This window comes from Macaca nemestrina, chromosome 6, assembly GCF_043159975.1.
Source record: "Macaca nemestrina isolate mMacNem1 chromosome 6, mMacNem.hap1, whole genome shotgun sequence".
NCBI classification, from domain to species: domain Eukaryota; kingdom Metazoa; phylum Chordata; class Mammalia; order Primates; family Cercopithecidae; genus Macaca; species Macaca nemestrina.
In genome coordinates this window covers 64813952-64838844 of record NC_092130.1, presented here as the reverse complement: position 1 = coordinate 64838844, position 24893 = coordinate 64813952, and the positions used below count along the sequence as shown (strand labels likewise).

Sequence of the window (24893 nt, the reverse complement as noted above, 5' to 3'; positions counted from 1 at the left end):
TTCTGACTCAACTAGAGCTCTTTGTATTAGGTAAGTTAAACATAAAAAAAGACAAGGACTACTTAGATTTTACAACCGAAAAGTGATGGAAAACAAATGTATAAAACTTGCCTTCATAAGAATATGTTTATGATATACTTCTGATCATAGCAAACCAATTAAAAAACAAGAATTAAAGGCATCCCCTCTCTTACGCAGTTGACAACAGAAGTCTCCCCGTATCTTTAGTTTCTGTGATCTCTACTAGAAAAAAAATTTAGAATAAACTGTACATAAATCATACTTACATAGAAATATTAACAATAAATGCTATCTTTTAAGTTTTAACTGGCCACAAATTATCAATTAGGTTTTTCTGAAACAGGAGTCTACTATCATTTGCATTAAAATAATACCAATCAAGTATTAAGAGTTAATAAGAATACACTTAAATTTGGTGCAAATTTAATTTTATTAAACCTTACAATGAATGTTGTGGCATATGATTTTCCATTGTGTGACAATTTATTAGCTGGCATCCGAATACAGTACTTCTTTTGAAAAAACACACAATGGGAACTGACAAAAGGGAGGGAAACTAGTTGTTTAGTGATACAGAAGGGCAAAAAAAAAAAAAAAAAAAAAAAACACACACACACGCAAGAAAAGAAAAAGAGAAAAAGAAAATGATGATGACCAATTAGTTTGTTTCCTTAGTATCTAACCCTAAAATGGTTAAAGTTCTAGGCAATAATGCTGCTGTTACAGTGTAAAAGAGTATGTTATTATCTCATCCAGCCTGCACAATTCTAAGAAAATTAATTACAAAAATTATCATACCTGTAAATTCAGCCTAAGGTTTCTGTTGGGCAATATGATTTTTAAAGAGCTACTTTTCCCATATAACCTAAACAATTTTCCCAAATCATAGTAGACCGGGGTCTCTATACACATTCAGGTAGTCACTTTACAAGTGAGCTATCACTGAACTTCAAATTCATAACGGGCACCAAATTATCTTTGATTTGAGTTTATGCCTGTCAGATTTATGAATAAGAAAAATGACTTTTTAAAGTCTATAATCCACTTGTCTTTATAAAGTAGACTGGCATCTGAGTAAAATGACCATTTCTTTTACAGGAATGATCAAAACAGTGGAACATCTAAAATTCAGGAGGCCCCAAAAGGGTATTTTCATAGAAATGTTAATAACTTTACACATTAACTCCAGTCAATAACACCATGCTACAGTGTACAGTTTAGTTAGACTCACATGAGTGTAATTGGTTCATTATTAAATGTACTCATCTGTGGTTCAAAAAATAACACAAATTTAAGTATTTTATTATAATCCATCTCATAATTTTGAGAATACTTTCTGACAAAGGCTTTATCAGTGTCACATTTATGAAACAATTTTCCCTAAAAGAAAATAAAATCAGGGACAATTGTGAGCTATTAAACGAACTGGTTTTTCAAAACCTCCCAATGGCATTTGTGGAGATGGCAGAGAAGGGAGAAATGTATTCTAAGTGAAATAAGTCATTTCAGTTATCAAGACTGAGTTCTAAGTTATCTATTTTTAGTGGTGCAAAAATGCTATTTAAAGAAATCCTTACTTTACACAGAAGTTGCAAAATTCAAATTCAGCTGCAAAACAGTGAGATGTGCCTCACTCTAAGAGCATATAAGCCCTCCCACCCAGCCCCCAAAGAGTAGGAGGAAATACTAAATCAATTAAAAATCCAATTGTCATCTTTTATCTTCAAATTATCGAGATCAACTAATGTAATTTACTATAATGGCAAAGTTTTCCTTTATAAAAATAATAGCTTATTGATATATAATTCTTATACCACAAAGTTAGAGGCAGATGATTTCAAAATACTGACATTTGATATTTCTAGAATATTGGTTTAAATCACAAAGTATTCTTAATACGTGTGACAGTTCAAATATTTCATCAAATTTTCCCACGATAAGAGATAGTAAAACCTCTTCATCAAAAGGTTTGAGAGCATTCATTTATATGCAATTTAGCTTTTCTTAATGGTGAAATCAAATTTACAACCAAGCAAATGAGTAAGAATATCTTTTAAAAATTAAACCTCAATTATTTAACCAAAAAGTCTAACGTTCTCTTATTTACGACTCTTCATTACAAGGTTTTTACTAATTAAAGATGACGACAAACCTAATGTGACTGTTTGCATTGATGACGCCTTAAATAGTGTAACATCAACCCTCAGAATAAAATGTCAACACAAAAATCCAAGTGAGTGATCCAGCTCATTAAACTCACAGGTAAACTGAGTTTTTCTCAAATCAATAAGAAGCTTTTTATTCAGAACAACTTCATTAAGACATATGCAGGGCAAATATGCCATCATAAATTTTATTCTGAATTACAATAAAGTGCTGAATGATAATTACCTGAATCTTTTTTCGTACTTTTCACTTATCTTAAGTTAAAAGAGCCCTTTCTGTGGCATTAGCAAATCTGTAAGAGAAAGAGAGAGAGAGAGAGAGAAAGAAAGAGAGAGAGAGAGAGAAAGAGAAAGAAAGGAGTGGGGGGGGGGGAGAGAGAGAGAGAGAGAGAGAGAAAGGAAGGAAGAAAGGAAGAGAAAAGAAAAAGCTAACTTCCAGTAAGGGAACAGGAAGCACTGCAACCTTTCATGTTTAACTAGGGTGACAAATAATTGAGACCAAAGTAATCAAAGTAATTCATGCAAGTTATCTTTAAAGGTATACGTAAGCTTGAAGAAAGAAAGAACACTGTTACTGACCTTTGATATTATGGCAGTAAATTGCGTACTAAAATACCTTAATTATCCTAGATGCCTAGATCTGGCTTGGCAAGCATCATGCCACTGACATGCTTTAGCTCTTTTTGTAACTAAAAGTGATTTGCAGTTCAATTACTGAATATTTCAATGTGACTCATTAAGCTGTGTGATAGACTTTGAAGTTAAATTTAAGCAAATTCTCTACACCTAATCACACCATCAGCACAAGCAGGACAATGCTGGAGCAGCATGAAAGGTGGGTCACTTTAAAAAGATTCTTCCTTTTACTGCATGATATATTAAGATGACAGACCTAAATTTCAACTGGGTTAATGAGTTAGAATAGATCTGTTTCCCAAATTTAGCACACAATAATTTCAGTGGATTAGAGAAAGAAACCTCAGATGTGAAGAAAATGAAGAAAAAAACAAACAAAAAAGCTTGAGCTAAAATAGCTAACCTGCAGGTCTAAAAATTGTCATGCTACAGAGTACTTTCAAAAAATTAACTTTGTAACAAACATAAGAAAACAGTGTTTTGAGTTGAAGTTGACCAACTGCTGCATAGAAAATATGCTAACATACAACAGTCAAGTTGAAGCCTGTGCATAGAGAAGATAAAGCACTTATGGTAACTGCAAATGGTAACAAGTCCTTAAAGTTTGTACAACCTAGCATGGGTCCATAAGGAGAAAACTGTAGTAGAAATGGTTAGAACAAAAAATAAAGTAGAAACGGGGGAAACTTGAGAAGAGAAGAAAGCAGCAAGGAAAAAAGACTTTCAATTGTATAAAATTCACAAACCAGTAAAGTATAAAGACACCATGGAAAAATGGTTAACTCTGCCGCAAACACCCAACAGCAAACAAAACCAGAATGAATAAGCCTTTGGCAGACAATTTTAGAAATTTGAATGTTACATTTCTCAATAATTCACAAACAATATATTATATGGTATATTTATATTAAATACTGGGAAACCAATGTTGTAAATTTGATGCTTATAATGCTTTAGCCAATGAGAGCACGATGATATCAATCAAGCTAAATGAATGCTGGTGTTATCACAACAGTGCTCATTTATGAAACAACTGTTACCAATTCGTGCTTTAACAGTGCTAAAATACAGTCAAGTTATCATCTATGAAGGGAAACAAAGGTCTCTAGCTTTTCTGGGATATGCCCTTTATAATATATTCTATGATTCACTATGACACGAGCAGCAAGACACTGCAATGTGGTATGATTTATAGGCTGGATCAAATTTTTAGCTATTTCCTTCTCATCCAGCAAGTCACTAGCAGTTTGTTTGTGCAAGTTTGTGGCATCAAAATGTGCACCTGATTTAATAAGGAGATTCATGATGTCTGGATGATTGTTAAGAGCAGCGATATGTAGGGGACTGTTGTCATCCGAGTCTCTGACGTTCACATCAGCACCACATTCTATCAGTATCGCAGTAACTTGTAGAGATGGAAATTTACAAACAGGGTACCGCCCTACACATGTAGTATTCTTGTCCACAGCCAGATGAAGAGGGCTGAAGTTATTCTTTCCCCTTGGATGCAGCTTAAGAAACCTGTATATAGTCTGCTTTTTGAAATGGTCCTGTTCTAGAGTACAAGGAACTTTCTCTAACAAGCAAATTAAGTGCAAAATAATAGAAAGGGCCTTATTTAACTGTAATGGGTCAGCTGGACACTGAGTTTGTTTGATAGCTCGCTCTATTTCAAGGACGCTTTTGCAAAGTATGCCCATAAGATCATCAAATGTAACAGTAGTACCCAGCAGGCCTTTAGCCCTATCCTGTAGCATAAAGGAGAATAGTTCTGCAAAAGATAATAAGCTGCTGGCGGTCATTGGGCTTAAAGGATCCAAATTGCTCTGCTGCATATCCAAAGCATACTTCCATAGGTTGATGCATCGTTTGAAATTTCCAGAGTCTGCATAGACAGCGCCTCTATATCTAATATAGTAAGAGGTATCAGGATGAGAAGGACCAAGAATACGTTCTCTGATTAATAGTGCCTGCATTCTCATCTCATCAGGATCAGCAATAAGACCTTCTAGCTCTTCCGCACTGTTCACCTCCTTGGCATAATCATAAGCCATTATTAGTGTCTGTGGCACTGGTTTACTAATAATATTAGTTCTATCACTGTACCTCATGTTCATTGCCTTTTTCCAGTATTTCAAAGCCCCAAGCAGATCTCTTTTTTTGTCTACAAATGTAGCTCCCAGAAGCTCTAGTGCATTAATACGTTCTGTCTTGCTGGTCTGTGCATGGTGTGTCAGAAAATCCACAATATTTGTGTGACCAGTCACACTTGCCGAGAGAAGGGGAGTCATTCCATAACCATCCTTTTCCATCTTGGCACAATACATAAGAAGCATCTTCATGATGTCCAAACTTCCAGATTCTGCACAATCATGCAATGCAGTATTACCTTAGAGAGAAAAAAAGAAATAACATACATTGAGGGACCAAAATAAAATGTAATATGTATATGCACTTTAGAACCTAAAAAGCAGGCAGCTTTAAGCTCCTAAGTAGGACATACTTGGTTTACAGACAAGAAAAAAAATTTCCCCCAATACCTAAAACTAGTGTCTGATACTAAACTTGTTGAATAAATGACATGACCAAATTAGTCATAAAAAGACATCCAAGGTCACCAGAAGAAATTCAGACTAATCCATGGTCTCTTGGTATTTTTCATTAATGGTTTAAAGTGCATATTTTATGACCTAAAAATGGATAGAATACAAATAACCAGCTATTCACCATTTTACTGACAAGTCACTTAACTTCCAAGTCAGTTTCCACATTTATAAACAAGGAATTGGTCTTTTTTTTTCTTTAGAGACCAGGTCTTGCTATGTTGCCCAGGCTGGTTTTAAACTCCTGGACTCAAGCAATGCTCCTGCCTCAGTCTCCCAAAGTGCTGGGATTGTAGGTATGAGCCACCATGCCTGGCCAGACTGGTCTTTAATATATCTAAGATTCTTCATTTTGACTCAGAAATTATTTTTTCAATATTTATTTCTGATTGCCAAGTTAATTTCAACTATCTTAGACAAAATTCTTGGTAACAAAGGACTTTCCCCAAAAAGCTCTCATAAGAAAAACAAATCCACGGAATCTAAAAAATATGTGGGTGGTTCAATATGAACATTAAAAGGAGATATCTGAAGTGTCCTTTCATAATGGATTATTTCCTATTATAATTTAACTTTTTAAACATTCTTTATAGCTGTACTAAACGTTCTAACACTGTCCTTTTCTTCCCACACACAGATTAAAACTGACAACCGGCACTGGCACATTAGTAAAAGCCTGTATGATACATATTAAGAGATCAGAAACACCAGGTATTTCAGCTAAGTTTAATGATAAACATTTTACTAATCGTCATAATAGGAATTATCATGCTGATCTCTGCTATTTACATACAATGTTTACATAAAATTTAAACAGTCAGTCATTTTAGGCATGTCTGTAGAAAAGAGGTAGCATGGCAGGCTGAGACTGCTATCCTTAGAAAGACCTTCTTGCAAAGTTGGACTTTCGGCTGGTAGCTGGGAACCTGGCTGGTAAACAGTTCTCTCTACTGATCTAAAACTTTCCCTAAATGATAAGGGTGTCTCACCGTACCTAAACTGTTTGTATGAACAATGCAGTTTATGCTGAATGTCTGGTTTCTTTCTGGGAGTCTAAAATTTTGGGTATGAGCTAGGCAAAGGGTACCTACATGACCACCCCCCAATAAAAACCTTTAGCACTGGGTCTGTCATGGGTTTCCCTTGGTAGAAACAGACACATATGTATTTACATTACTGGGGAAGAATATGCTCTATGTGACCCCTCACGAGAGGAACAAAGCATAAAAACACCTAAAGATTTCTCTACACCTCACCTGCACCTTTACCCCTCATAATTCAGTTGCATGTCCTTATGACGTTACAGTAATAAATCTTACCTATAAGTACAGTTGTATGGTGAGTTACCTCCAAATACGGGGGTAGCTTTGGGAATGCCCAACACAGCATGTGTACCAGAAAGTATTTTAAACCTGAATACTTCAAATAAATCTGCTTTGTAACTAAAGTTAGAAAAAAACAAGTTATTACATGAAAAATTGAGTCCTTCCACAAGTTTATCCTGTTTAGTCTTCTATGATATCTACAAGGACTATATAATTATTCTGACCCAAGGTTTCAATGGTCTACAATGTTTTTGATAAAATGTTTTAACAATGAGTAAGCTAACCAAGCACTGAAAGAGCCCAGACCTTCTGACTATCGATGTTCATTTGTTTAAAATAATTTCAATTAAACATGACTACTATACCAAGTATATTTTAAACACTCTTTTGTATTGAGGACCCCTACTATTCCCCATGTTTTTCTAAGAAATAGGCAATATAAGAGAAATCTGAATATAAAGAAATGGCTTAGATGACACTTTTCTCTATTCAGAGTAGCACAAAATCAAGAATAAAATGTAGCAAAAGCTGGCCAACCGCAGTAGCTCATGCCTGTAATCCCAGCACTTTGGGAGGCCGAGGTAGGCAGATTACGAGGTCAAGAGATCAAGACCATCCTGGCCAACATGGTGAAACCCTGTCTCTACTAAAAACATGAAAATTAGCTGGGCGTGGTGGCACGTGCCTGTAGTCCCAGCTACTTGGGAGGCTGAGGCAGGAGAATCGCTTGAACCTGGGAGGCGGAGGTTGCAGTAAGCGGAAATCGCGCCACTGCACTCCAGCCTGGTGACAAAGCGAGACTTCGCCTCTGGAAAAAAAAAAAAAGAGGTAGCAAAAGCCAATTTAATGAACTATATTTCTATATTTATTGAAAAAATACAAAATATATTTATTCTGAATACACCCACATACCAGGAGAAAAAAAGTAGCTTTAAAAAAACAATAAGGAAGACTTTCACATCTAGTAATGGCAGAGACACCTGTAACGTGATCATCCTCCCACTAACAACTAAAAAAGCTGAAAAATGTATTTTTAAAAATCTGCTTGACAGGATAAGACATAACAAGGGTACAATATGCAGAAGAAGAAAAAACTAAAGAGGTCAAGTCCAGAACTTGAGGCAGCTTTCCCACAATGGCCTCCACCAACTCTGGAAGAGCTAGCTGAATAACTAACTGAGCAGAACTTCTGACAGCCTTGCAGGGATAGAGGGGAAAAATGGAGCCTACAGCCTGCTAAGAAAGGAACTTAGAAAATTCCCCACACTTTGGGTTAAAGCTCCAACTTTAACCCTAGGGAGTTAAAGTTAACTGCAAATAGACTAGCTATCACAAAAACTTAAATCTAATTTAAGATCATCTCATTATTGAATTAAAATAATCCAGGATTGCTAGTATACATAATTAAAAGCCAGAAGCAAATATAAATACTATTTAGAGGAAGATATTATCATAGTAGGGTTCAAATTATTTATATTTTTCATATGTAATGCTTGGTATCCAATCAAAAATAATGAAAAGAAAATAAGGAACCATAACATAAAAAACAACAGAAATAAAGAGCTGACAGAAAAGCCCACCAGGAGACCCAGATAGTGCAGTTTATCAATACAGATTTTTAAATAATAGCTATGCTTAGCATATTCAAGGAGATTTTTAAAATTGGGAATTCAACAGAAAACTGGAAACTGAAAATTCAAGTAGACATTCTAGAACTGAAAAACTCAGTGGGTGGCTTTAAAAGTGGATTTACACACAGCTGAATAGAAAATTAGTAACTGGAAGATAAGTCAGATGAAAATATACAGAAAGAAGCAGGGAGTGGTAAAAGAACAGAAAAGATGGAGACTGTAAGAGAAAGAGGGAACAATGTCAGAAGATTGTTAACATACTCAAAACCAGAATTCAAGAGGAAGAAAATGGGTCCCAAAGCAATATTTAAGAAAAGATAAAGCCCAAGAATTTTCAGAAGCTGATGAAAGCTTAAACTGCAAATTCAGTAGGTTTTGCAAACTCCTAGAAGGATAAATAAAAAGAAAAACACATTGACATACAACGCAGCAAAACTGCTGAAAACTAAGGACAAAGAGAAAAATCTTAAAACAAGAGAATGAATGGAAATTACCTATAAAAGAGCAACAATCTTATAGCAAAGTTTTCATCAGGAACAACAGAAGCTAGGAGACATGAAATGGTATTTAAAAGCACGAAAGAAAAGTAACTGCCAACTTAGAATTCTATACCCGTATCAAGAATAAATGTCAAATAAAGAACCCTTTCAGGAGAGAAAGAAATGAAACGGAAAAAATTAAGATATTTATTACCAGCAGATCTAAATACTATATGGTGTTCTTTAGGCAGAAGGAAGATGAGCCACATGGAAGCCTGGAGATATAGGCAAAAACATCAACAAAAAGGGTAAATTTGTGAGTGTATCTAAATAAATATTGATTTTAAAAATAATAATATATTGTAGGGCTTGAAATACATACATAGAAATGAAACATTTGACAGCAATACCATGACAGTAAGGAGAGTAATTGGTGTTACCGTGTTCTAAGATCTTTTTATTGTAAAGATATAAAATTAGAAATTTATGTTAGCCTTTGATAAGTCAAAGTAATGCTACCTAGAATAACTACTAAAATAATAGAGGGCATGCACATAACTATATTTTCTCTAACATAGAGAAAAAATTGAAATAATAATCCAAAAGGTGGCAAAAAAGACCAAGGAATACAAAACAGGCAGGGCAAATAAAAATCAGAAAAGTACCCAGGAGATGAAAATCCAAAAATATCAGTAATTACATTAAATGTAAGTAAACTAAATGTTTAATTTAAACATTTAAAAGAAAGTGTCAGACTGAGGATACAAAGAAAAGACAAAAACTTAAAAGACAAAAACTGTCAGACTGAAGATACAAAGAAAACTCAAGACAAACTGCCCACAAGACACACCTTAAATATATGGGTAGAAAATGATCTTCAGAAATGAAAGGTTGGGAAAAAAAATACCCTTTGCAAAAACTAAATATTAAGAAGCTGTCTGATATTAAAATATGAAAGTAGACTTTAATGCAAAATACATAATTAGCAACAAAAGGAAATATTTTATGTTAAAAAATTCAAAATATACAGATACAATTCTAAACTTTCCACCTAATAACATAGAATTAAGTTACATAAAGTAAAAATCGACAGAACTACTAGGAAAGCAAACAAATCTGCAAACATTAGTACATCTAATCATATCTTTCTCAGCTTAGAAGACCAAAACCAGCAAGGATAAAGATTTGAACATTACAAACTTCATTTAACTGGCATAAATAAAAGAACATGGCAATCAATAACCATAGAAAACAATTTTGCCCCCAGGGATACAGGGAGCATGTCCAAATACTGACCATATTCTCAGCCATAAGGCAAGTCTCGACAACTGTCAAGGGACTGAAGTCATTGAGTATGTTCTAAGTCCACTTACGAATGAAGTTAGATATCCAAAATAAAAAGATAACTAGAAAAACCTATTTGAATTATTAATACTCTTCTAAATAATTCGTTGGTCAAAGAAGCAAGCCCAATGAAAATCAGAAAATATTTTTAACTGGATGGTAATAAAAACACTAAATAACAAATTAGATAAAAAGAAAGGCTTAAAAAATAGCTAAGTTTCTATATAAAGAAGTTACAAGAAAAAACGGTAAGAGAAAGTAAAAGCAAACAGTAAAAAAAAAATTAATGAAAAAAAGGGACAAGTATGCGAATATAGCATTTTTTTATATTCCTACATTTTATTTAACTGTTGCCCCCTTTTAATCTTATATTAATAACTTTGCAAGGTAGAGATGATAAACTCATTCTACATGCAAATAGAAAAGAGAATTTAGTGGGAAAATATAAACTCCTGTCTCCCAACTGCCAATTCAGTGTACTACTCATTTCTAAGGTCATATTTTAAATGCCAGTCATATTAAACCTCAGTGAATAAATTATATCTAATATAAAACCAAACCTCATAATAGAACTTCAACCAGTCACATCACTTTCCAACTCAGAAAGCTTTCACACTTCCTCTAAGGAAAAGCAGACAATCTTTGAGATGGCCTTCAAAATTCTACATCATTGATTCTCAAAAGCACTATCTATGTGGAGAGAGCAATGAGGAAGAAATCTATAGTTTCAGAAAACATTATATAAAGTAAAGTTTAATATTGGATATTCAGGGATATGGATTTTAAAAGACTAACAAATATTTCCCTACCTTATCTCTTTAACTTCATTTCTCATTATCTCCGGAATGAATGATTCACTGTGCATTTAACTAAGGGACTGGCAAACTTTTCCAGTAAAAGGCCAGATAGCATTTTAGGTTTCCAGGCCATAAGGTCTCTGTTGTAACCACTAAACTCTGCCAAGTACCATGAAATATGCTATGGTAGTATGTTAAATTAATGGACATGTCTGTTTTCCAACAAAACTTTTACTTATGTACTCCAAAATTTGATTTTCATGTAATTTTCATGTGTCATAAAATATTTTTCATTTGATGTCTTTCTCAACCATTACAAAAAAGTAAAAACCTTTCTTAGCTCTCAGGCAGTACTGAAATGGGGTGGGCTGGATTTGAACCCTGGGTCATAGTTTGCCAAACCTGCTCTAACCCCAGAAGACACTGTCTGCGTCTCCCCCACCCAAGGCAGAAATTCTGCTTATGCTTCACATTATTCGATCCTAAGTACTTCTCCCAGCACCAGGAACAAACAGCCCTGTTCACTTCTACCTCTATGCCTCTGTTCTTGATTTTTCTAAAATGCACTTCCTTCTTTACCATTTTAACTTCTTGTACTTCAAATTTCACTAGAAATTTCAACTGCTTAAAGAGGTTTTCTTGGTTGTATCATATCGATTTTATCATTGTGAGAATAGCTGGTGAATAAATATACGAGTCATCCTAATAATTATTCACATAGCTACTATTAGAATACCTTATAATAGTATAATGCTACTGCTTCACAAATAAGTCCTTACCTAAACAGTCTATTCTTAAAGTACACGGATCCTGTATTATATTTCTTTTATATCCCAGAAGCAATTAGCACACTGTTAAAGATAAGGTAGATTCTAAATTTTTAATATTTGATATCACAAAAAGTAATTCAATCTTAGCTTTTGCAAACAAAATAAGTTCAAAAAGTTATATCCTAGAAGGAGATCTTTTTTAATTACTCTAACAGGTTAAGTGTATAACCACTACACTGTTCTGCCCTGGAAGGCCCTAAAGGTAAGTTTTTTAATTATAGCCTAGAGCATTACTTACAGCTTAGAAAACAGAGGCAAAAGAAAAAAAAAAAAGCATGATCTTAAATCAATTATAACTTTTGTGTCATTTCTCCAAATCTTTTTATATAGTATGTTTTGACAAAGTTATAATCAGTATATATATAACTGTTTCCTGCTTTTCACCTACATCTTGGGCATTCCATCATGTGTTATTACATCATCTGCATAGTTTCTGTAACTACACAGATTCTACATAATCCTTCTTAATGGTTTTATGGTGAAAGTTCAAGCAAGGGAACATGTCATACTTTACATCAACATTTCCCTGTTGATGGACATCTGCACTGCTTCAGAATTTTTACTATTAAAATTAATGCCTAAAAAACTATAAGGACAGATAACAAAGCAGTGATTGGCAAGGGCTAGGGGCTGGGAGAGGGGTTTAATGCAAAGGAGCATGAAGGACATTTTTGTTCTTACCTTTAATAAATGAGTAGTATATGTTTGTCAAAAATTACAGTACTGTACACAAAAAAGTATGAATTTTATTGCATGTAAATAAGTCAATAAACAAATGACAAAAAAAATTAATGCTTAGCTAAAATAGAATCAAAAATGTGTGATGGCTTAATACACATTTTCAATTCACTACCAACGGGATTATAACAACTGTTTAAAGTTCCACTTTATAGTATTCTTTCTACGACTGAAATTAACTTTTTAATTTATATTACCTCTATTCCTTGGTAAACAGAATATTTTCTCATATCTGTTTATAAACTTTATTTTCTTTCATGACATATCTATGTTTCAGTTTCTGAGATTAATCTGGCTTTCTATGTATAAGCACTATACAAAATGATAACCAGTTGTTTGTAAAATTGACTGTAAATATTTTGCTATGTCAGTTGTTTCAAGTATTAGATATGCTATAATTATTAAATGTAATTTTTTGTGAAAAAGTATAACAAGCCAAATTTAAAAAGTGAGTTACCAGGGTCTTGTAACTAGTACGTGCTGTTAACATGCCAAAGATCATTAAAATCATATTTTCTTTTTTGCTAGGTAACATAATTGATTTTGAAGTTTTGGTGCATAACAATACATGCCAAGTACTATAGATTCAGCTCAAGAATTTTCCCTGGATTACATAGGCCCTTTAAAAACATTCCCATAATACAGTGATCGTACTTCCCAAAGATTTTCCATCTCCACATCTTGTCTTCTTTTTGAATTCTCAGAATGAGAAAGACAATGAAAAATAAAACAACACAAAGTTCAAAAGTAAATATTACCAGGCATCTGAGATGAAATTAAGGATATGCACCAATGAAATTTAATGAATTTACCTTTGGCTAAAGAAAAAAAAAAAAGAACAGAAAAAGAAAAACACATTATATTAAACAATTCTCAATGCCTAAGAAAAAGTTCATTTGGAGAAAAAAAATATTCTGGCACTGAATTCATAAAAAAAAAAATTTTCATGATTTCTCAAAAGACATGTTTGTTAAATATAGGCATTTCTTAGAAATCAGGTTAATGGCACAACATTAAGTATTAATTCTGTTAAAGCATTTCTCTAGAAAGCTAAAATAGTATGATACAAATATATTAATTTTCAAATTCATAATTTAACACAAAAACAATGCTAAGAAAATCTGGAAGAATGAAAAGTGCCATTTTCACTGGGATGCTTCTGGGATGAATATTAAGGTCAGGAAACTATGGTAAGTGCTCATGCATTAAAGGATGGTAGTATTCCTCAAGAAGCATCTGAAGTGCCAATCTTCACTGCTGTTAATTTTAAAGACACCTGTAATCTTTTAATAGCAGGTGAGTAAGACATTAAAAATTCATGTTCAACTGTGAAGCTTAGGTGCCTAGGAATAGAATCAATATTTTTTTCAAATTAGGTAACCCAAAAACATAGCTGTATTTTGAGAAAGAACTAGTTAGAGGTCTAAGAATTATCTGGGTCCAAACCAAATGTTTTGAGTTTGACAAGGGCCAGTGATTGTTACCAACCAACCACCTAAATCATAAAAGAGCTTCAACATAACATATAAATATCTCAATTTGGATAAAATTGCCAAGATTCACCAGGATGAAGTCAGTTGCTAAACCACCCTCATGGAGTAGACAGAATTTACTGCTCTTTTTAAAAAAACAAAAATGTCCTCCTAAGGACTGCAACACATTTAACAAACACAAAATGTCTTTAATTTAAATTGCTTTTTCTAGCAATAACAACTTGGTAGATTCTGCTGTTTGTAAATTCCTCATGTATTTCAAGCTTTGTGTGTGTGTTTAGAATAAGTCAAATAAAGCTGTGCTTCTCAAACTTTCATGTATAAAATCACCAGAGAATCATAATAAAATGCAGATTTTGATTCAGATCATCTGGGCTGGATCCAAGTGATACCTATGCTGCTGGTCCTACAGTAGCAAGAAAATAGAGAATCTTATTTTCTTGTTTGCTAAATGGATACCTGCCACATAGCTCATATATCTAATAGCAATATCAAGTCATATGAACATAAATTTTTTTTTTTTTTTTTTTTTTTTTTTTTTGAGACGGAGTCTTGCTCTGTGCCCCAGGCTGGAGTGCAGTGGCGCGATCTCGGCTCACTGCAAGCTCCGCCCCCCGGGTTCACGCCATTCTCCTGCCTCAGCCTCCCAAGTAGCTGGGACTACAGGCGCCCACCACCACGCCTGGCTAGTTTTTTGTATTTTTTTAGTAGAGACGGGGTTTCACGGTGTTAGCCAGGATGGTCTCGATCTCCTGACCTTGTGATCCGCCCGCCTCGGCCTCCCAAAGTGCTGGGATTACAGGCTTGAGCCACCACGCCCGGCCATGAACATAAATTTAAATGGAGGGCTAAGTCACAGCCCTGTTTTACACCATACAGAAATAAAATTGTATCATTCCTCTTTATTCTAAATTTAACCATATGACAAAGCAGGAATGGGTGTGTTTTACAATTAGAATACAAAGTTTCATCCATGGAAAAGTTCCCGCATAGTAAAAGGCACAGCACCAGTAAATCCTGCAGTCTATTCCTAACAATTTTCTTGTTTAAGCAAGACATCATATAAGTGACACAAAAATTTATTTAAAAATCAGTTTGTAGAATAAAAATCCAAATTGGTCTAAACACCACCATCAAAAACATTAAAAAAAAAAACACAGAATGGGAGAAAATATTTGCAAATGATATTCAGGGGTGATGAAAAGCTGATAGTTGTCATGGTTGTATAACCCCTTGAACATACTAAAAAGTGACTGAATTGTATACACTTTAAGTGATTTTGTGAATTTTATCTCAATAAAGCTGTTTTAAAAATCCAATTAAAATAAAAATATTGTATTTTTGGTGAAAGTATAAGTTTTGACTGATAGAAGCCACAATTAGAAGGTCTTATAATAGATTTATTTGGAAAGACACAAAAAATCCTCATCTTTCTTTCTTCAGCCTACTATGCTTGGCACCAACCCATTCCTTCCTCAACTTTGTAGTTGGGGTGGGGCTGAGTACAGAGGTGGTCCACTTGTAAGATGAGGACAGGGTGTGTGGTTCAATTGCACAATAATGCTGATTCCAAGTATTTTATTCCCCAAATAACTAATAGGTGTGGGTTGATGGAGGGGATAAGGGATAGAAGGAAAAAAACAACTTAGGGTATCAAAGGAGCACTAGAAGGATTCTCTGCTTAGAAGTTTCTCTCCCCCATGTGTAGTCTATTATGAGAGATACTCAAGAACAGAAGTTCAAAAAAAAAAAAAGGAAATTAAAAAAAAGAAGATAAATTGTGCCAAGGCTACTATGTGCCCTTCTTTCACTAATTCTTTGTATAAGGCACTCGGCAAAGAACAGACATTTCACAATAAAGGTCCTTGAGCTTACGACAAAGTTAAATGCTAAAAAATATCTGCATCCAAAGAGGTAAGATGCATTCTTATAACCTGAGGAAGATGAGGAATTGCATTTGAAATGAGTCTTGATGTTAAGTAGAATTTTCAAGGCTAAGAGCACTGGAGCTAAGGGATGAGGACTAAAAACAACTAATTATGTGTACAAAACTCAAATGACAGAAAACTTCAACATTATAATTCCCTGTCCTCTAGTTCACAGACTCCCTATTCAATCACAGCTCTTCCCAAATGGAGGAAAAAAAAGAAGGAAGACATGTTTTGATCAGATTTGCATCCATGTGACTTTTTCATCTGGGTCTCTCCCTATCTCTTCCATTTCTATCTTCCATCACATATATTCCTGATGCCTCAACAGCATAAATCTATGTGATGCCCAGGGTTTCCTGAATTTTATTTCAAACAAACATATTTTATCAATCAATCAATGAAAATCTGATAAAAAATGAACCAGTGAAGGAACCACATTGTATCCGAAGGCCAGTAAGTGAAACATAACTTCTATCTTAAGTTCATGTTACTGCCACCAACAATATCAACAGCAGTAGTGCTCAGGATCTACTCATTCTCACCAAACTGTTCAATTCTGTGAGGATTCACAGTTCAAAATCCAATCTCCAGGGACAAAGGACCACATGGATATTTCCCTATTGAACTCAATTTGCACACCATCTACAGCTTAGTTTATCCAACTAGGATATCAATTCTTCCCAAGGACACAGAAAAGTGTGCCAGGGGATACAAGAGGGAAAAGAATGAACATGGAACAACTTGCAAGAGTAACTTCATAATTTGGGATTAAAATGTTCATGAATTCAACTAATTAAAGTTATTTAAACATTATTGCTTAATCAAAATAAATATAGATATATTATGGAGTATAATTTTAAGTCCCTCCCTTCCCCCTTTTATTTTTCTCTGTAAGTAGGTGTGCTGAGGTAACCAACAGCTGAGAAGAGTTTTCAAAGTCAAGAAGGAAAAGAGAACTTAAGCTTCCAACACTCACATAGTACTAAAGTATACTAAAATAACCTAAAATGACAGCAATCATTATCTTAGTCATCTGAATACCAACAGCTTTTAGTTTACAAGGGAGATTTTCTCATTTGAGATTCTTGTGCATTTACAGTGGGGAATTAAATAAGATTTTTCTTTAGCATTTCCTTGACTAAAATACATCTATACTCTAAATGCCTGTTCTATGAGAGAGAAATAACATAAAGCCTTGGATTTGCTTTAAATTACTATAGAAAACAAAAGGAAAGTAGAAACTTTTTTTTTTAACTTTAGCAAATGGATAATCGTTGAAGTAAGATGATGAATACATAGTGGTTCAATGTCTTCTCTCTGTGTAAGTTAGAAAATTTCCATAATGAAAAGGCAAATCATCTGTCTGAACTAGCTCTCTCAAACCCTTTTAATGCTAGCTATCCTTGCCACATGCCTACATGGATTTCTCCCTTTTCTGAACCCCTATATTCTACCTGTGCTACTCATTTTTGTCCAACTACTGTCTTCCTTTGTTACTTCAAGTCTTCATGCATGTATTTATTTCCCTACAGAAAGGCCTATAAAACATAGTGCTTGCCATCAAGGAGCTTATAATCTTTCCTCTCTTAAATCCAACATTTCCACTCAACAAGCTCATTTAGGGCCAGATACTCTTCTTATTGCATGGGATAAAAACACCAGGTCTTTAGCCTCAAAGACCAGGTAGTAGAATGCAGTTAGACGTCACAATGTTGTAGTAGAATGTAGTTAGATTAAGTTTTCTCTAAAAACAAGCAAGCAAACAAACCACTCCAGTTAGTCCTCTCCTGAAAAACTTTCACTGGCATGAAAAATAAAATCCAACGCCTGTACCTCGATTAAATGTCCTTTAAAATCCAGCCCTGAGTGCCTTTTAGTTCAAATATGCCTACTTTCCAATTCCTAGACCCTCCAAGCATATTATTCAATGTGCCTTTCCTTATGCCATTTTCTAAACCTGCAAAACTGCCAAAACCCTTCTACCGATCTACATCCCAACAAACTTTCTGCAGATCTAAACTGCAAACTGTCTGTAGATCTAAACCCCAAAATTCAAGGCCCTGTTTAACTACTACTTTCTCCATGAAGCATTCCTAGTCAGTACACTCGCTCTAAAATCCTACAGCATGGATTACTTATACTATTCCTTCAGAAGTTAAAAATGTGACACTTCGTGTCTTGTCATCACCTCCAAAATGTCCCACAGAATGCCTTGCCTACAGAAAGTTCATGTTAATTACCTTATTACCAATTTACTTAATTATTTTGGGTATCTAAACTGACTGATGAATGAGAACAGAGTGTCTTCCGGAGCCAGTCTCCAAATCTGAGCCTACAGTTTTCTATTGGTCTGTAGTACTGAATCAAGAACTTTTAGCTGCTCAATTTCTGTTAGAATTAGGGTTTAAAGTGGCACTGAAGAGGACTTCACTTTGGATCTGCAAAGTTCTAAGTCCAAACAAAAACAAAAACAAAAACAACCCCAAAACACAAACAAAAGAACCAAAAGAAGCCAAAGATGACTATAACCATGAAGCGCTGAGATCACTGTGATAGCTCCGAGGACTCACCTAATCACTTCAGATTTAGTCTAGATTCTTAAATAGGAACAACTCCTGTCTCAAAACTCAATTGCTATGACTGTTAAACTGAAGAGGTATTCCTAAATATATCAAAGATTTTCTCCCCTTTTGGAATGCCATGGGAAAAGAAACCCATTGTCCCCTCAGGTTATAAGTTGCTGGGGATAAGGTATTTCCAAATATCTAATAGAAGAAAGCACTACTGTTGCACTTACCATACTGTGGTTTAAGTATCTGCTTATGAACCTGTCTCTCCAATCAAACCATGAGCTCTTCAAGAGCAGGGAATCAAGGACTGGATATCTTGTCTTATTCCTCTTTGTATATCCTAAGTCTAACAGCCTGGCACACTGAGGGACTCAACTACTGCTCTCTCAATTAGTGAATTCCACCTTAGGTTAAAACATGTTCAAAATGCCAACAGCCTGTTAAAAAGTAATGAAAAGAGGTTAAATAATATGTTCAAATATCAACGCCTGTTTAAAAGTAATGGAATGTAGAAGTCACATGCATTTTATCTTTAAGCAGACCAAGCACAATGTATTGACATTTTCTTTCCTCAGAACCATTTCCAGTGAATGACACACAAAGTGTCCTAAGGAATTATTCTATTTTAACTCTAGTTTTATTAATCTTTTCTACTTTTTGAATGGGGCTAAAAAAGTGGGGGAAAATCCTCTCTTGCCACTATATCACATCCTTCTCCAGTGTCCCTGCCTTAGTTCCAATTGGTTCCTGTTTTTGTTACCATTAACCCATAGGAAAAAATCCAAAACCAATGAGAGAATGAGTAGTGAAGCTTCAGGATCAGAGTGGAGAAGGATGCACATGGTCTTTAATCTGCCCCCAACATTCATGAAGAATCACTATGTAAATTAAAAGATACCATGAAAAGGTAAAAATTCTGCACATAAAGTGACAATATCTATATGCATGTGTATGTGTAAAAAGTTGAGGTTACTAGAAAACAATTTTTGGGATGAAATTGTTTTCTCATGTTATATGTAGTTTTTTAAAAGACATACATATTAGATATTAACACTGGGGGAAAAAATGACTTAGAATTAGTTTGGTCAAAAGAGAGAACATACATACCCTCACATATAAGGCTAAAAGATGACAGTGGTGATAAAAGGAACATTCTTTTGAAAGAGCTCAAAGGTAATCAAGTTAAATACTGTTCGCAGCTTCTCAGGAGAAAATGCTGAAAAAATATGAGCTATTTATATTAGAGTTATCTCATATATATATCTCCATAAGTATATAAAGCTTTGAAAAATATAAGGGAAGTAATACCAGTTCTCATCTCTCCAACAGCATAGGAGTTTAAAACATATCCCAATTTGATTTAAATATGAGTTTATCAATAATCTCTACATCAAGTTGATGAATAAAAAGCCCAAAACAAAGAAACAAAAAATTCAACAAACCTAAACAAGCAGCCATGATTTCAAACGTGGTTAGTTCAGCAGTAATTTGTTGTCTTAAAACAAGCATTCTTCAAAAGAATAATTGTTTGGAGAAAAAAAAAAAAAAACCCATGCTGTCATTTGATCTACCAAGCCACCTCTAAAGATAATCAGGAATAAATGAAAACACTTATTAGAAAGAATGTTTACAGAAACATTTTTTATCATACTGAAAAACTGGAAGCAACATAAAACTCCATTAGTAGAAGAGTGTGCAGCTATTGAAATTAAAGAGCTATAATTGGTAATGTTAAACATTTATTAAGCTAAAAACAGGTTATAGAACAGCATATAAAACTGCATACATACATCGGTACACAAAATTCAGAAGTATCTTTGGAAGTATTATCCCTGAGTACTGGGATTTTGTGGGATTTTTACACTTCCTCTGGGAAAAAAATTCAGAAAAATCACAATGATCTTGTATCATTTTTATAAAAGATCACACTATCTACAGTAAATATGCTCAGTAACTATACAGTGCCCCGTAATTGTGTGGTTTAACCTTTCTGAAAGGCAGACACTATCACAATTGCAAATGTACATACATTTACATTTGATTTAGCAATTCTAAACACAGGTATTTATACTACAGTTTATTCTCACACAAGTGAGAAAAGAACCTAAGACACATTTTTGTTCAAGAATGTTCACAGCAGCATTGTTTATATTAGTAAAGTACTGGATGTGACCTAAATATCAACCAATAGACTAGATAAATTATGTACATTCATACAATGAAATACTGTATAGCCATGAAACAGAATGAGGTAGGTATGTGTGTTCGAGTTGAATGACATCCAAGGTTAGAAAAATAAATAAAGATAGAAAAGTATGTAATCAACCACTAGACGGAAGGCTACACAAACAAGTATGCTTGTACATAGACAAGTATGCTTGTATTTGCATAGACCAGCTCTAAAAGGACACATAAAAAACTGTAAATAGTGGTTGTCAGCGCCTTAGACATCTAGAAATCAGGAATAAAACTTTTTATTCAAATATAAACCAACAATGTAAACCAATTTACACTGTTTGATTTTTTTAACATGTCTATATGCTACTTTTAAATTTTAATAGCTTTTAAAAATTAGGTAGTGAATTATTTTGCTGTCGTATAAATAGATTGGTGTAAGGAAAGTTAAGGTTTTCATGTATCAAAATTATGCTATCAAGACAGTTGCTTTTAAGGGTTAAGAAAAATTCTGAACTACTTTTCCCTGCTTTTAGTTTATTACAATCAACAAAAATTATACAGTCATAAACCGGAGCCCTTCTTCTGGACAAAGGTGTTTACACTGTTGCTAGCCAACAAATCCACATCTGTTTAATCTAGTCCTTGTTTTTCACACTCAGTATTGAAGCAGTTTTAAAAATGTGTTTTCTGTCTTGCTATATTTAATGCATGTTCTTATAAAAGGATTATCTATTGACTACAAACAAATATAGAATAAAGGAACAGATTTTCTCCTTTCCACTGATATTAATCCTTCCAGGTCAGTTTGGCCTAGCCTTCTCTGTCAGAAGTGAAATGACTACCTAGAACAAACAAGACCATGACTCAATAACTACAGTAGTTTCTACTCCAAGGTTGTTCTAAAAAACAAAAAAACAAGACAACAAAAAGCTAAGAAAAACGTATTACACTTAACCATATTCCCAAGTAGATTAAGTATAAGCCTAAAGGCTCAGAACGGCTACTACTAACATGATCTGTAACTTCGGGGAAACCCATTTCCCAAGAATTTTAAGTTACTCCAAATAAGAGAGAAAATACTGCTTAACAGAGTAACAGAAGTCTTTTATCACATTTTTTCAATGTATTACCAAACATCAGAGAAACACTCAACAAAGTCATACTGGAAGACTTACCTATCAAAACAGGTCTGTCAATGTGGGTTTACTCAACACCAGTGCTTACAATTATGTATCAAACTTCCTGAAAATAAGTGGTAAACGCTGAGAAAAACAAAGAAGCTGAACTCACCTTTAACACTTTTTCTATTAACATCTGCCCCCTTTTCAAGTAAATACTGAGCAATCTCTTTATGTCCTTTGTAACATGAAATCATCAAGCACGTATGCCCATGTCGGTTTGACACTTCCAAATCAGCTTTGTGTTCTACGAGGTACTTCACTATTTCCAAATGGCCATCAAAACACGCAGCTCGAAGAGGAGTTGAATTGGTTAAAGTCGTGTTGTTGACAGATGCTCCATGATTTAACAAGGACTGGACCACCTTCAGATGTCCTGCTGCAGAAGCGGCCCATAAAGGGGGAGCCCCCTCAATGGTTTCGCCATCAAAATTGACGGAGCCCCCAACTTCTATGGAGGCACTGCACTGCTCTAGGAGGAATTCTACCATGTCAAGGTGCCCATACCTGGCGGCCATCAAGAGTGGCGTGGCCCCATTTGTTTTTTCAGAGATCAAGGAGGAAACCTCCTCTTTGGATTTGCTTGCCAACAATTTGGTGAGAAGCCGGAGTTTGCCATCCCGAGCTGCGTTAAATACTGCTGTCTTTAGATCCATTTATGTCCAGTTGAGAGGCTGTACTTTATTTATCTTTCGAAGTAGAGCTCCAGTTTAACTCTATCGACACAGGCAAGAGGCACAGGAACCAAAGTTCAATGTTAATTGCTGCACTCCAGAACGGATACACAAACACACACAGTATGTTCCGTCCTACTGCTTTCCAACATCTGACAACCAGGGCACCAAACTAGAGAAAGAAAAAAAAAAGTAGCAGCATTTAATTTTCTATAGAAGAAGGCAAAACACTTCTTAATTTCCACTTCTGTAGGAAGAAAGGAATAAAACCTATACTTCAGGCACTACTCCGTACCACACCCCACCTCCCACCCCCAAAGAAAAGGTGGTAAAGAAAAATACAGAAGGGCACACCGAGACCCAAATGTTCTGGTCGCAGGCAGCCTCCTCTATGTGTGGAAAATTTAAACACTACAGGCAGCCCGTTTTTTCGCCTCCAGCTCTAACCAGCCAAGCTTTGTTCTAGTTTTGCTTTGCACACGCCCAGGGAGCGTACAACCGCAAGAGGCAGGAGACTCGGGTTCAGAAATGTTTCTCTTTCTTGCAACTGCAGGCGAGCTGGCCAAGGGCGCCAGGCTGGAAGGCCTCACTGAGGCCGGGTTTCGAGAAGGAACAAAAAGGTCGGATACACCAAACCTCGGCTAAGGCCAAAACTCTGCCCCGAAAGATTCTCTTTCCTTTAAAACTACTCACGGCTCTCAGGAAATCCGCCTGCCTTTTAGTCATTAACTTCGCCCGCCCCGTTTTGATCACCCCTCACCCCCCGCCAAGGGATGATCCGCAGGTTCCTCAAACCACAGTCGCCCCAACACAACCTTCTCCTCTCCCTATTCTAGACAACGGCAGCCCCCTCCCCAATCTCCTCCGTTGACCACAACCCCCTCCCGATGGGCCAAGCCTGTGGCCTCCAGCCCGCTGCCCGCCTTCGGCTCCCCCGGCGCCCTCCTTCCCGCCCAGGCCTTCCGCGGGCATCTCAGGCCCCGGCCCGAGCCCTGGCAGGCCGCCGCCGCCGCCACTACCTGCCCGGAGACTAGTCCTCCCCGCCGCCGCTGGTCACTCGGGCTCTGGCCGTCCCCTTCAAAGGGAAACCGTTGTCCCCGCCGCCGCCCGGGCCGCCCTGCTCCGCCTGCGGCCGCACAGCTCCTCCATGCCCCGCGCCCCACAGGAATGAATCCGGCCGCGCTGTTCGCCCCGCCCCGCCACCCGAGCTGCCTCCCGCCCTCTCAGTCAGCTCGGGCTGCAGCGGCTGCAGCTACTGCTGCGACTGATGGTGTAATGGACTGCGAGCCGGGGGCCGGACAAGCCTGAGCAGAGCTTCACATCACTGACTGTGCAGCCACGCCATTGGGCCGGGGGAGGGCGGCGGCCGCTGCCAGCAACCGCCTAGGGGCGGGGCGGGTCGTTGCGGCCGGGGCGGGGCGACGGGGCGGGGGCGGGGGCGGGGCCGTGAGCTGCTGGAAGGACGTGCCTGCGTGCAACGTGCCGGGGGGCGGGGCGCTGCGAGGGGGCGGATCTGCGCCCATCAAAGCGGCCTGAGGCAGCTGGAGTTCTGAGATCTCGCTGGCTCCTCTCCACTCGGATTTTCGGGGTGCTCCCTTAGGGAATCTTTCGATCCCATCTCAGAGCCTCCAGAAGGGAAGTGTATTAGTCCGTTTTCACGCTGCTGGTAAAGACATACCCGAGATTGGGTAATTTATAAAGAAAAAAAGCTTTAATGGACTCAGAGTTCTGTGCGGCTGGGGAGGCCTCACAATCAAGCCAGAAGGGGAAAGGCACGTCTTACATGGCAGCAGGCAAGAGAGAAAATCAGAGCCAAGCAAAAAGGGAAACCTCTTATAAGACAATCAGCTCTCATGAGACTCACTACCACCAGAGCGGCATGGGGGAAACAGCCTTCTTGATTCAATTATCTCCCACCAGGTCCTTCCCACAACACATGGGAATCATGGGAGCTAAAATTCAAATTTGGGCGGGGACCAGTATTACCCTCACACACATGAAGGCTCTTCCACTAGTCTTCTGTCCTTACTTTGGTGGGCTGTAGAGGACTACGTGCTCCCAAACAGGGTGTTCCTGACCCATAAGTCCTGCTCTTGCAAAGGAAGCAGGGTGTTCCCCATAAGTCCTGCTCTTGCAAACGAAGTCAGGGAAAGGTCAGAAAAACAACAATGTGTCTTGTGACTTGGTAACATTCCACAAACAACTGTATAAAATAAAGCAGAGCAGGCCATTCGAGGCGGCCGCCATGTTTGTCTTGTCTTGTGTTGTCTTGTGTGTTCATTCCTTTGTTTAGGAAACAC

At 36.4% G+C, this 24893-nt stretch overlaps 1 protein-coding gene across 1 annotated transcript; it reads right to left on the bottom strand.

The window, feature by feature from the left end:
• Positions 1 to 432: 432 nt before the first annotated feature.
• Positions 433 to 23991, bottom strand: LOC105499994 (fem-1 homolog C). Its single transcript, XM_011772895.3, has 3 exons — positions 23613 to 23991; positions 22032 to 22765; positions 433 to 5211 (listed from the first exon to the last, which is right to left on the bottom strand). The coding sequence occupies exons 2-3, from the start codon at positions 22573 to 22575 to the stop codon at positions 3902 to 3904; spliced, it is 1854 nt and encodes a 617-aa protein (XP_011771197.1). The 5' UTR covers positions 22576 to 22765; positions 23613 to 23991; the 3' UTR covers positions 433 to 3901.
• Between the last annotated feature and the right edge of the window lie 902 nt (positions 23992 to 24893).